Source organism: Perca flavescens, chromosome 2 (assembly GCF_004354835.1).
Source record: "Perca flavescens isolate YP-PL-M2 chromosome 2, PFLA_1.0, whole genome shotgun sequence".
Lineage (NCBI taxonomy): Eukaryota > Metazoa > Chordata > Actinopteri > Perciformes > Percidae > Perca > Perca flavescens.
In genome coordinates this window covers 15,702,875-15,717,637 of record NC_041332.1, presented here as the reverse complement: position 1 = coordinate 15,717,637, position 14,763 = coordinate 15,702,875, and the positions used below count along the sequence as shown (strand labels likewise).

At 38.0% G+C, this 14,763-nt stretch overlaps 1 protein-coding gene across 1 annotated transcript in view; it reads right to left on the bottom strand.

The window, feature by feature from the left end:
* The window catches only part of LOC114547234 (complement C3), a 74,481-nt gene that overhangs the window by 28,861 nt on the left and 30,857 nt on the right, over positions 1 to 14,763 (bottom strand). Inside the window, exons 30-40 of the mRNA XM_028566481.1 lie at positions 11,729 to 11,879; positions 10,978 to 11,063; positions 9,958 to 10,035; positions 9,692 to 9,853; positions 9,514 to 9,576; positions 8,948 to 9,029; positions 8,786 to 8,834; positions 8,580 to 8,670; positions 7,175 to 7,264; positions 6,986 to 7,088; positions 6,746 to 6,835 (exon numbers count right to left, since the gene is read on the bottom strand). Coding sequence (XP_028422282.1) covers positions 6,746 to 6,835; positions 6,986 to 7,088; positions 7,175 to 7,264; positions 8,580 to 8,670; positions 8,786 to 8,834; positions 8,948 to 9,029; positions 9,514 to 9,576; positions 9,692 to 9,853; positions 9,958 to 10,035; positions 10,978 to 11,063; positions 11,729 to 11,879 — 1,045 coding nt within the window. The remainder of the gene's footprint in view (positions 1 to 6,745; positions 6,836 to 6,985; positions 7,089 to 7,174; positions 7,265 to 8,579; positions 8,671 to 8,785; positions 8,835 to 8,947; positions 9,030 to 9,513; positions 9,577 to 9,691; positions 9,854 to 9,957; positions 10,036 to 10,977; positions 11,064 to 11,728; positions 11,880 to 14,763) is intronic.

The window sequence follows — 14,763 nt, the reverse complement described above, 5'->3', positions numbered from 1 at the left end:
CAAGATCGGAACATCAGAGACAAATTCCAAATCACCCTCTCAAACCGGTTCCACCCCCTGAGCAGACTGGAAGAACACCAAACCGTGGACCAACAATGGCAGAACATGAAGAGGGCATGGATAAATACAAAAATACAAATGCGCAAACAGGCAAAAGACACTCTTAACAATAGCCGCACAAGAACTGCAAAAGCAAAAGCACAGCAAGATTACATAATAACAGACAAACTTGTTAAAAAGAACATCAAGAAAGATAAAAAAACAATGATTTAACAACCTAGCAACCCAAGCAGAAGAAGCAGCAGCTCAACACAACATGAAGGAGCATTATGATACCATATGGAAATTAGCTGGTAAACGCAAAAGCCCAGATAGGCCAAGACAGAGATGGAAAAACACTCACAAAGCAAGAAATCCAGATAAAGAGGTGGGCCAGGCACTTAAAGCGTAACTCTCGCCAAAATGCAACCTAGGGTCTTTTTGTGAATGTACCCGAGTCAGACTTTCATTTAAAAGCATATTTAGGACGGAAGAGCCACTTTTAAGATTTACCGTATTCTCGTTTTTCGGTCAAATGGCCTTTTGAATGGGAGCGGTAGGGGCACTTTTATGCTAGCCTCAAAATAGCTATTTTTAAAACACTAAGAAGGCTCGACACAACATGAAACTTTGCTTGAAGTATCACCAGGGGCTATACACCTTTACTACACCGGTACACAAGGGATATACTAAATCTGTGGCTACTTGTTTTGATATTGACTCGTTTTGACTGCGGAGGTGGTAGCATCCGGAAACAACAATAAAACCTTCTTTAGTAAACTCTGGGTACACAAACAATGTTGTCAATGCTTTTGTTAAGGTGTAGAGCCCCTGGTGATGCTTTGAGCAAAGTTTCATGTTGTGTCGAGCCTTCTTAGTGTTTGAAAAACAGCTATTTTGAGGCTAGCATAAAAGTGCCCCTCCCACTCCCATTCAAAAGGCCATTTGACCGAAAAATGAGAATACCGTAAATCCTAAAAGTGGCGCTTCCATCCTAAATATGCTTTTAACACTAGAACGGCCATGACGGTCATTTTGAACGTTTTGAAATTTATATGTGTGATAACTTTGCTGAATAAAAAAATACAATCCTGCTGCTGCCTGACTTTTCCTAAAAGAGTCTGTATTTTAATTTTAAATTATTTTTACGTAAATTACACAAAAGGCAAAGAAAATACAATCACTTTTACCTATTTCAGCCATAGACGGTCATATTGACCGCTCGGATTTTCGCGGTATTGTTTTTAATCTTTTTGTTATTTGGCTGTTATGAGTTAAGTTGAATGAATTTCCACACACAAACAATTACAGTTTACTATGCCATGATATGAATGACTGAAACATTATTAGTATTACTACTCAAATGTATAATTAAACTCGTTTAAATGTACATTTCGGTGTTATTATGTTTTTCTAAAGATATACATAATAAAATATCGCAATTAGATATTTATTATGAGAGATTATAGAGTTTGGAATTTGGCGGTCAAAATGACCGCTCATGGCAGTTCTAGTAGTTATGGAATTCCGGCACTTCTAGTGTTAAACGAATGTTTGACTCAGGTACATTCACAAAAAGACCCTAGGTTGCATTTTGGCCAGAGTTACGCTTTAAGAGACATACTGAACAAACCCATACCAACTGAACTGGCCAACATCTCTCCAGCTGTACACCCTCTACAGGTCAATACCAACAAGCCCACCAAACAAGAAATAAGAAAGGCCATCCAAAAACTGAAAAACAATAAAGCACCAGGGCCCAATGGAATACTATGGAGGAAATATTTATTCATAATTCAAATTGAAAGTCCAAAAAGAAATTGAAAGTCCAAAGAGAAAACAAAGCGAGATAAAATTTTGAATTTAATATTTGGCTTTTGAATTTCAATTTATCATTGGCTTTTAATTTTCATTTAATATTTGGCTTTTGAATTTCAATTTAACATTGGCTTTTAATTTTCATTTAATATTTGGCTTTTCAATTTCAATTTAACATTGGCTTTTAATTTTCATTTAATATTTGGCTTTGGAATTTCAATTTAACATTGGCTTTTAATTTTCATTTAATGTTTGGCTTTTGAATTTCCATTTAACATTGACTTTTCATTTGGACTTGACACATGTCAATGTAAATGAGGAGGCGTGGCCCAAAGGCTGGTGGGAGGGTCTGAAACGAAAGGGGTGCAGAGGCACCTTATGAACAGCAGGGAGAGCTGACTGTTGGGAAGCACCTGTCTGCAGCTTCTCAACCAGGCTGGCTTGGCCTCTTATTTCACATGATAGAAAATGATGTAGGCTAAACACAAACGACATTTCATGCAACAACCGTAATAACAGTAAAGTTTTCACGTAGTTACTATAATTGGGCCCGTGTTAGTGAGGACTAGATTAGGACTGTATTTAAAGCTGATTCTGGTTCCCAACTTCGCCCCAGGTGTGTCTGTTTAAAACACGGACAACTTCCCTCTTTTGATTTTTTATTTAATTAAGCAACAGTAGAAACATGGGTGTGGGTAGCTCTGCTACATGTGTTTGTGTGTGGTCAGACCTCGAGGACGCGCGCGCACACACACACACACACACACACACACACACACAATCTCAACCGGATCGTCATCGTCCGAACTGCGACCTCTCCTTTTTCTTTCTCTCACTTTTTTCTCCGGGTGGTGCGCGCGGTGTGAGGTGCGTGTCCGCGCTATTCTCCAACATGTACTCACAACAATCACTCCTGAATTTTTGTACAGCCCGTGTACTTTTTCAGACTTCCAGCTAACAGCGGTGTCTGTGAGCATCACTGGCCGGCCAGGAGGGAGGCGATCCCGGCCGCCACCAGCTGACTGTCCCGTCAGACTGAAGCTTCTGACAACATCGGAGAAAATGTGCAGTTGGCCATCAACGTTTGTAAAACTGCCCATATTCAAACTCTACACAGTTAATTTATCGCATAAAAAAGTCTGAATTTAGTGGTGAAAAAGCAGATGGAAATTGTAAAAAGTTTCCAGTTGTTGCTGCTGCCAATACGGCAAACTCCCGATCTAGATTATAGAATCGATATTTGCACCTTGTTCAATTGTATTTGTCTGTTCTGTATGTTCAAAAATATAAAAAAAATAAAAAGTTGATCCAAAAAAAAAAAAAGGAGCACAAAACGGCGAAAACCACTGGATGAGAAAAGGGTATTTTACAATAACTCTGAATACACCAGGAGGCTGGCGAGGCGAGGCTGAGTATGTGTTTTTCAGACAACGGCAGCTACAGTCTGGTGTTAGAAGCCTCTCGAGTAGAGGGTGATGATTTCCCGCGGTAGGAGAGTCAATTTTACTGTCGGTAACGTGTTCGGGACGGATCAAGCATAGAAATCAACGGGAGTGGGACGTAGCCGGAGATTAAACTAAGAAATGGCGCTGCAATGCGGTGAGTGCGCCCAAAGATTGCGAGGCATTTCGTTTTAGAAAAGAGAACCACAACAACTCACAATACGTTTGTTAATTGGGAATACCGAAACACACACACACACACACACACACACACAGAGTCTGATAACTTTAGACAACATAGGGAACAAAATGGGAGTGGGACAGGATTCAGGAGTCTTTCTCTCAGGATTTTGCAGGACAGGATTTTTTGGGGGGGGACAGTCACGTGATCGGGATGTGACGGGAGTATTTTCGTAGGCTCGGAGGAGTGAGAATTGATTCCCGTGTCTACTCTCCAGTGAAATACAGTCACACTTTACAACGTTTAGCTGTCAGCATTTGAACCGCGTTTACTCCAGCTGCTAGCTAACGGTAGGCTAACATTACAAGTGTAGTGTTTGTCGGTACATAATCCGTGCTGCCTGCCCGCATAAATCCTCGTAAAACAGGATTTTCATCTGCACATGCGCTTAACGTCTTGCACATGATGAAAATCCTGTTTTACGAGAATTTATCGCACTATTTATTTGTTGCACTATAAACTAATGTTAGCTTCCCAGTGGAGGCTAACAGCTACAACTACGACCGGAAGCGTGGAAAAAATCGTGCAGTGTCCATATCGTCGGTAAAACCATGTGTAAAACAGGATTACACTGCACGAACTGTTCCACGCTTCCGGTCGTTGGTTTAAACGTTAGTTTAGCTAGCTAGCTAACAACTAATTCAGCTACTGCACACTGTACAATTTGTTCCATGCTTCCAGCCGTACTTGTAGCGGCCTGCCGTTAGTTAGTTTATATCCTCCTGAGACCCAGCCCATTGACTTATGTCCACTGTAGTGGACATTTGAGTTTCATTCCTCTCCTTGGAATCTTTTGTGCAAGTCTCTTAATTCCTGCTGTACAGTACAGAGGACATCCTGGGCTTTTCAGTGATGTGTTATTTGATTGGCTGGGAGGCCGGGAACCGCCTCTATCTTTCAATCCAAAATGGACAGCATAGGAACAAGCACATATGGAAAGATAAGAGATGAGTCAAATATTATTATTTATTTTATGATAATCATGTATTTTCTTGTTCATTAAGGTGTTAGGAATCATATATTGAGTTCTGATAGAAACTACATTATGTATCTTTTGAAAAATTGGCATTTTATGAATGTCAATTATAGTGGACATCAGGACTATCTTCATGTAAATAATGACTCCACATCTACCAAATTTGTCTTTTTTCGTACTCGTACATGATCCTGTTGTCCACTACAGTGGACATTCTTTAAATAAATAAAAATAAAAAAAATTTAATTGTAAGATGTTTTTTTAACCTTAAACAGGTATGGAATCACAAAAAAATCTGATTAGGAAAAACAAAATTTTCCTCGGTTCTCAGGAGGATATAGCTAATAGTTGGGGAGCCAAAGTCTCAAAAGCTCAATAAAATGCGTTGAACCTGACATGGTCTGCCATACTTTTTATTTGTGTTTTTTTCTGTTAACTTTGACCCTAAGAACCAATAATTGGAGGGTCTGCTCTGCCGGAAATATCGCAAAAAAAACTGTGGCGATTTTAGTGTACATTTTAGTGTACAGTGTTCATTTTTTATCAGAAAAATGTGAAAAATGATTTTTATTCCCTCAAATCCTCAGTGGATTGGGTAGGCTGTCAATAAATGCAATCCAGACAGAACACATGTGCTGACAATATCCACTGAAAAAATAACTCTTAAAACTTCTACATGATATTTGCTCAATTTAATGCAAAACAATTAAGCGTTTTCTCACTTTTTTCCAATATTTTCATCTTTTCTTCATTGGAAATCAACTATTCCCCCAAGTTATGACATCCGTCAATATGCCATTCTTTTCACCAAACAGAAAACTCATTCCACAGAAATAAATATAAAAATCCAACCAAAATCAATGGATCTGTGATGATTTCACTACTAGTTGGCGATCAACAGGCTCAGAACTTCAACAGAATTTTAGACTACTCTCAAAATTCTGAAAAACATACTGGATATTTAACATCATGGCACACTTACACACACTCACACACACACACACACACACACACACACACACACACACACACACACACACACACACACACACACCAATCTTAGTAATTTGAATGAGTTTTGAACAACCAACCAACGGTTACCAATGGACTTTGAAGCTGCTCATCATTGCAGGCACTGGGTCTCAGACCCCATTTGAAACGGCGATTTTCGGCGAAAATCGAGTAGTTTGCTGATATGTACTTTTTGGCCGGCTTGCAAGCCCAAACAAGTGTGTGCAGTGTGTCTGTTGTTTTGTTTCTGGTCTAGCTAGATCTGGTGTGGTGTTGTAGTTTTTCTAACGTTACAAGTTGTTGCGACCAAGGGGGTAAGCTTCGCTTCAGAACTCGAACCTCCTATGGCGCCATTTTGATGCTACAAAGCGATCACCTCCCGTTAGCATTCCATTGACTGCCATTCATGTTGACGTCACTTGATGGCGAATAACTTTACATCTGAAGCGTTTAAAGACTCTATTTGTCCGTTGTTTATTTCTAAAGAAACACGACAATGTATAAAAGGCTCCATTACCTTGTACCTCACGTTATGGCTCCGTAGCAGACGTTTTTGTAAAAACGATTGTGTCACATAGTAGAGGAATTACCGTATAGTACAGGAGAAGCTCGCAGGCAGTTTCAACTTAAATGAATTGTTTAGGTTTAATTACTAATGTTAACTAGCATTTTAGTTAGCAATAATTAGCCTGTGCCCATGTTATCTCCTTACATGTATACCTACACTCTCCGTCTCTGCAAGATTGGGAATGATTGAGATTTCTCTTGGCACAGCTACCAGAACACTTACAACTTTCAGACACGTTGCTCACGTCACATTTACGTTGCCATTAAAATGGGTTTGCGTTAACGCCGTTAATAACATATATATAAATATAATTTACAGCATGTAAGCATTGTAATTTTTAGCATATTATCATTAAGCCTAAAGTGCTGTTGTGCATAAGTACAGCCTCTAAGAGCCATTAGCATGGCTGTAGAGTCTTTATCTTGTTTAATCTTCTCTTGGCCTTAAGTCCCCCAACTTTATTGAGGTACAATAATACATTTCTGCAGTTTACAGACAATGCAGGATAAGCCCCACATGATGGATTAATGCTTTATCTCTATGAAGCACAATGTTAGTGTTGGGTTTAGGTGTTCGTTCAAGAATTTCAGATATAACATATTTATGTTTACAGACAACGGATAAGGTCAGTTTGACATCATCCTGATTACCTTCTGCACATGTGCATTCATCACTTGTACACAGCCGCAGCAGCTTTCCAGCTTTCCTCTCTGGATGGTAGAACTTCAAACAATTTGTTTCTGCAATGGGAAAGAAAGATTTCAGAATATGTACGTAAAAAGTATATAATAATTATAATAATGCCTGCATTTCCTGTGTTATCTACTCTGACATCTATTGGCAGCAATGTAAATGGAGGCATCATGTTTCAAAGTGTGTCTGAGACTCACGGTCATAGTATTCATAGACAGACACAGCAGCTGGTTGTAAGACTCCCACTTTCAGCTTCTGATGGATCCTAAATGTGATTTCCTCTGGTCGTGTGTGAGAAACCTGTGGACAAATGTGAGCTAGAGATAAAGAAAGGAAGAACAAGGCAGAGAGAAAAAGTACAGAGGTAGGACACAGTGATGTCTAACCTTATCCAGGTAGATAATGAGTGAGCCTCTTTCTGACAGGACTGTGTTCATCTCATATTTTGCAATAATGCGGGCTCGTCCTTTAGACAGCTACACACACACACACACACACACACACACACACACACACACACACACACGCACACGCACACGCACACACACAGCCAAGACAACTTCCTAAACATTTAAACAGATTTGTATTTCTATGTGTATCTCTACAAGTATGGAGGAAATATTTAATCATAATTCAAATTGAAAGTCCAAAGAGAAATTGAAAGTCCAAAGAGAAAACAAAGCAAGATCAAATTAAAAATATTATTATTTTTTTTTAATTTTCCATTTGGCTTTGGCTTTTGAATTTAACATTTGGATTTTGAATTTCCATTTAACATTGCCTTTTTGTTTGGACTTGACACATGTCAATGTAAATGAGGAGGCATGGCCCAAAGGCTGGCGGGAGGGTCTGAAACGAAAGGGGTGCAGAGGCACCTTATGAACAGCAGGGTGAGCTGACTGCTGAGGAGCACACTGTTAAGCATCTGTCTGCAGCTTCACCACTAGGCTGGCTTGGCCTCTTGTTTCACATGATAAAAAATGATAATGTAGGCTAAACACAAACGACATTTCATGCAACAACAGTGAAGTTTACTTAATGTGTGTGTGTGTGCGTCCTTGATATCTGACCACACACAAACACACATAAGCAGAGCTACCCACACCCATGTTTCTACTGTTGCTTAATTAAATATAACATCAAAAGAGAGAACTTGTCTGAGTCCGTGTTTTAAACAGACACACCTAGGGCGAAGTTGGGAACCAGAATGAGCTTTAAATACAGTCCTAATCTAGTCCTCACTAACACAGGCCCAATTATAGTAACTACATGAAAACTTCACTGTTATTGCATGAAATGTCGTTTGTGTTTAGCCTACATCATCATTTTCTATCATGTGAAACAAGAGGCCAAGCCAGCCTAATGGTGAAGCTGCAGACAGATGCTTAACAGTGTGCTCCTCAGCAGTCTGCTGCCCCTGCTGCTCATAAGGTGCCTCTGCACCCCTTTCATTTCTGACCCTCCCACCAGCCTTTGGGCCATGCCTCCTCATTTATATTGACATGTGTCAAGTCCAAACGAAAAGGCAATGTTAAATGGAAATTCAAAAGCCAAATATTGAATCCAAATGAAAATCTAATGTTAAATTGAAATTCAAAAGCCAAATATTAAATGAACATGAAAAGCCAATGTTAAATTGAAATTCAAAAGCCAAAGCCAAATGGAAAATTTAAAAAAAATAATAATATTTTTAATTTGATCTTGCTTTGTTTTCTCTTTGGACTTTCAATTTCTCTTTGGACTTTCAATTTGAATTATGAATAAATATTTCCTCCATATACAAGTTCTTACTAAGTCCAGGTCATTTGTGTTAACGGTGAAGCCAGTTAGCAAGCCAATATCCAGGATTGACATGGTTGCATCACTGTCATTGTCCTTATACCTGCACACAGAATGAACAGAATAATTAAATAACAGAAAAGGGAAATGTAGGGGCTAGCTTGTTATAAATGTCCATGTTACTATAACTGTCAGTATGATGTCTACATTATACTTACAAAACCTCTATTCTGAGCTTGTATATGTTCTCATCCTCATCCATTTTCTCTGCAGGAGCAAAATAATGTATTAAGTAGTTGAATATTTTGTTTATTTGTTTCTCATAAGGTAAGGTACTTTGCAGAAGAAAAAAAACAACAACAGAGAGGGTACCAAATTACCTGGGAGGAGCTGCACTGACAAGTTAAACCTCTGACAGTCACTGTCCTTTTCTGTAGGCAGAGCGTAATACAGTGACACCATCTGTCAAACAGATAAAAGTGCTGTATATGTGATGAACTGATAGACATTAAGATCTACATTAAAAATATCTAAAAAAATAAGGTTTTGGTCTTTTCAGAGATTCAAAAAAGACTCAATGATGGAGAAATAAAATGCTACTTTTCAGGTTCAATCTTTTATTTTAGGGAACTTATAGAAATATGTTCTACATCTCTGTCACATAATGTTAGCTTAGTATTTATGCATACAAACTCTGTAAACTGTAAACATACACTCTGTTTTACATTTGTCTTTACAGCATACCTGCCAAGATTTAGGTTGGGGGGGGATAAAAATGGAAACTATTCAGTTCTACTGTGCTTAAATTTGGTGGTGTATTTCAATGGCCAGAATCCTTACTGTTTCACAAAATGAGACATTGAGAAATGCTAAATTACTGTAAAATACTGTAGGTCACCTGTCACAACAGACGATAAAACTCAGTACAATGACAAATTGTACTTACTGTCACCGTTGCTTCCCCTGTGCCCGTGGCAATTACTTTTACATTCTGGTTTATACCGTTGATCTGGTGGATTTAAATACACACACACACACACACACAGAGAAAAAAAATCATACAGAAAACATCAGGCATAATGATATTAATGAGCCACTATGCATTTGTTTGTGTGTCTTCTCACTTTAGATGTTCTGGTGTCGCCGATGTTGTCCTGGTTGAAGTTGTACTTGTCAGGCTTTGACTTGTCCGGCAACAATATGTCCACATTAAGATCATTTTTCCCAGATTGATCTTTAGCATTAGTCCAGTATTCCGCTAAAGCCTGGTACACCATTATAGTAGCCTAGAGAGAGAAAGAGTGAAGGACGGGAACAAGTTTAGAAGAAATATAGGTTATGAGCTAACATAAGCTGCAGGTATCAAGATGAAGAGAGGGGTCTGTGTTACCTGAGTTGAACCATAGCCTCCACCATCCTCCACCTCGGTTTTGAACCATTTCACAAGAGGTTTGGCGTCTTGAAATGCCTTTATTAGCAGAAGGAAAGTCAATGGTTGAAATGGTCTATGGTTGACTTAACTTTGATAACTTTAGTACAACTAGAGATAAGTCCTGATTCTTTTACAGTTATACATTAGATTGTAATCTGCCAGTTTCCAAAGTCTACCATTGAGCTTCTAAATCATTTGTTTGTATGACACAATCAAACAGCAGAGACTTGAAACTTGCCTGATAAAAGCAAACAATGACAAACTATATGTTTTTGCCACATTGATGTCATTATTGTGAATGACATCAATGTGATTATGCAGAGCAGGATGTTCAAATCAGTCCCTTGTTTTTATAACTATGTCATGATATATATAAAACCTTTATTTTTCTAGGAAGTCACATTAAGATTAAAACCTCTTTTGCAAGTAAGACCTGGCCATGACAAGGTCACATAGCAGTATCCAACAGCAATAAATTACAACAGCAACAATAGGTACCACAAAAATTATTTCAAGTTTAAGTTTAAAATCATTTAAAGAGATAAGTGTCTCAAGTTTGAGCTTGGTCTGCAGACTGTTCCAGGACCAAGGACCGTAGTAGAACAGGCTTATTTTAGCAGACTAAAATAAGATAGGATAAGAGGTACTTTAAACTGGAGACATCTATAAGTCAACTCAATACTAAGTCATTGCAAAAGGAGAAGAAAAAGAGATGCCTTCTATATATCTAAATATCATCATAAAGGGCTCTGTGAAGTGGTCACCGGTAATGTAAAAGGTCGACATGAACCAGATTAATAACTGGAAAAATATGGTTACTTAAAAAGTGTAAAACTGAGGCAGTTAGATTGAGAGACACTTTCACCGACTTTTGTTTGCCAACCCCCTACCCTTTCAGTGAGGTAGCATGGATGAGGACTCAGTTGTATGCTTACTGTCAGAGTCCTGATTAGACATACTCAAGTGGGACATGCTCACCTGGGCCTTGACCAGAGCGAGAAGAGCGTAAGCTGTGGCCTCCCGTGCGTAAACGTATCCCTTAGGTGTCGGCCAGTGGGACAAGTCTGAGGAAGACATACACAAAAATCTTTATATGACTTACCTGAAATAAGATTCATACACTAATAATTCCCCAATTCCTCATCTTAAAAAAATGAATTGTATAGAGATAAAATACAAAATAAAAGCACCGACATAATTACTGGGAAATCTTGCCGAAGATGACTACAGCAGGGACAAGCATTCAGAGATGGTTGGAGGTAACAGCAAGGGTTCGCGGAAAAATCTGCTGTGTCCACTCTTTTTAGAAGCAGGAGAGCCACGGGAGAAGCCAGGCCGAATAGAGGTAAACTGTTCTTAGTTAAAGATAGTTGGATTTAATGCATCTAGCTAAAATCCCATATTGTGTCTGCTCTTTTCAGTATTGAGAAGTACTACTGCTAATCATTGTTATTACCCATGCTACATTCAGATATCAATATTTGAGAGATTACAATCTGAAATATATTATTTGTTATTGAAAGATTCTTACCAATATGTACTAAGCAGGACACTATATGGCTGAAAAATAACATTATCAGTTCTGGTGGAAACACATTTTTGATATGTCGGGCTCTAATAATCCTATTGTAGTTATTATTCGTGGATGTGTAGTATTTTTTAATCTATTTATCACACCATATATTCTGTTTCTAAATTTTAGTTTAAGAATTTTGCTGTGTGACGACACCTGGGGAAGCAAACTTGTACAGGATCTGCTTGTTCAGTTTGTTTTCATTGGCCAAGGCATATGACGTCATGGCAACAGCATATGAGTTGGTGAGGCTGGGAAGACAGCTTTCCAGATAATTCACTGCTTTGTTTATACTGCCTGGCAGACTCTGGACAGAAGGAAAAAACAAGGTCAGATAACAGTAGTGCATCTATTTCAAATATATATCTACTTCTGTTCAGGAATGCCGTATAAATTTAACCGTGGACAATAGCTGAGACTGGATTGAAAGGCAGCAAGATATTTTAGTGCATCGCTTCGACATGTCAACAATCAAACTGACAAAAATGAGGCCTCATTCAGGACCACTCATGCCAGAGAGGTGTCTGTGGTGTGTAAATGGGATGTATTTGTTAATCTGCTACAGTATTTAAAAGCAGAGATCAAGACTGTAGAAGAGTGGTCACTTTTTTATAATACAACCTTTAATTGTGGGAATGCGGTTGAACAGCATTCCAACTATTGTTATTCGGTTTTCTTTATTGTGGGAATGCTGTTCAACAGCATTCCAACTATTGTTATTTGGTTCTTTATTAGCGGGAATGCTGATTCAGCAGCATTCCAACTATTATTATTAGTGGGAATGCTGTTCAACAGCATTCCAACTATTGTTATTTGGTTTTCTTTATTGTGGGAATGCTGTTCTACAGCAACTATTGTTATTCGGTTCTTTATTTATTCTTATTCCGTACGGTTTTTGGCTCTGCGTAACTTCTGCATACTTTCAGATATTAAAACCATTCAACTTTTAAAATGTTCAGCTCTTTTTCTTCTATTTATACTTTTTAAAATATTAAGCTTTTTAACACTTTTTTAACATTGAAGTCAATGAGAGCATGCTTGAAATCCTTAAAATCTTCTTCCACTCCCAAAATTTTTGACGCCAAACAAACTTTAAAATGTTCACAAAATATTCAACTATCCGGCTACTGCTTTTCAGTTTGATATCTTTTACAGTTTTTGTGAAAAAGCTGTTTAAGTTTAGTGATCATTTCAGGAATTTTTTTCGATTAAACAGAGTGTATTGCACTGGCTAGAGTGGATGATGTCATAGCTAGTGCACAGAGCCTTAAAAAAATTCTTATTTCTTTCTCTATAAATTGCTCTCACGCCCACAATATCTACTTGTCATACACAATTTATACATCACAACATAGGTATTTTTGTCTAGCTTCAGGCAATGTGGTCAGTTTTGTGATGCGCCTTTTACTTTTGGCTCAGTGAGCTTCCAAATGACAAGAGTTCCACACCTTACTCCATTGACTGCCCTGTGTAATATTCTCCATATTTCTGAGCGAAAGGCAGAGCAAACCCCTTTTTTAAATTTCTGATATGCCCACATTTGTAAGTTTATCCATATAAATTTTACACCGATACGTTCACAAAGGCCTTCCGGTGCTCAGGATGACGTCATTTGACTGATAGCAGTTATCGTTTTGGCAGTCTGAGCCTTTATTTGAGAGCTTGCTCTCAGTGTCTCTGAATAGCTGCAGCGTTCCACATGTGACATATTAACAGTAGCTGCGATCGTTAACACTTCAAAGAGATCTCAACACAGACATCAAAGCATGTTTATAAACACGGTCACAGGCACTTAGTAGCCATGACAACACTTTCACAGACAGTCAACTTGAATGGAGCTTTTTCACAGCAGACATTTTGACTTGTCATAGTAGGAAAAGCTGAAATTGATAACCTTAACAATGGCTTAATTACATCAAGTGTCCCAGTAAGTTATTTCTGTTAGTCAGCATGCACAATACCAGGACCTCTCCTAAGTGGAATGCAGCCATCATTAATGGTTTAATACCAGGGCCTCTCCTAAGTGGAATGCAGCCATCATTAATGGTTTTGAATACACCTGTGCTTTTCCTGCTATGACATGTCAACATGTCTGCCGTGAAAAAGGTCTATACTACAGATTTCTGCATTTTCATCTGTTTCTCACAGCATTTGTCATATTCTCTCCTTCTTTCCTCTCTTCTCCCTTCTCTCCTTCTCTCTTTCCTCTATTTCCTCTTGTTCAGCCCCCTTCTTTTCACGCAATATATTTCACATCTCATCTCAACTAGATTAATGCTTTTTCGTTCTATGCAGTGTATATGTCTGATAAAATATTTCTTCTTTCAACCTTTTCAGGCAATTCATTTCAACTTTCATATTTTACAGTATTACAGTTCAGCTTCCAGCTTTTCTAACAATGTATTTTAGCTCTTCACTTATTTAGGTAATGCCGTTTAGCTTCCATCTCTGACAATTTTCCAGATTTTTCAGCAGTGCAGTGCAATGCATTTGGGCTTTAAGATTTTTCATACAATTTGTTTCATATTTCTGCATATGTGAATCATTGTCAGTTAGAACATATACTCAGTCCTCACATTGTTCTACATATTTTGTCATTTTTCAACTTTTAAAGCCAACAATTCAGTTTAAAGAATGAAATTCATACTTTTTTTCACAAATTTCCACTTTTTTTTTCTTACAGATTTAAGCTATTCATCTAGTTTAGCTTTAGCAATTCAGCTATCCAGCATTCCCACACATTTTCTGCAGGAAATGCATTTTCTAGTTAGAAAAGTTGTCTCCAATTTGAATGTGTCAATTGATTCAAAAGAATCATTTTAACAAAATTGACCATTCACTAAACCCCTCGCTCTGGGGAGCTGGGGACCTTTTGATCCAGCATGGCAATGTGGTAGGAGTGTATGGAGGATATATTTATTCATAATTCAAATTGAAAGCCCAAAGAGAAAACAAAGCTAGATCAAATTAAAAATATTATTATTTTACTATGCTACTAGGAAAAATCATGCCATAATTGAATTTAAAAAAAGAAAAAGGAAACTGAAAAAGCAAAGTTGAAATGTAAAATGATTTATCTTTTGAATTTTCCATTTGGCTTTTCCATTTGGATTTTCAATTTGGATTTAACATTTGGCTTTTCCACTGACAGATGTCAAAAGTGGAGGCGTGGCCCAAAGGCTGGTGGGAGG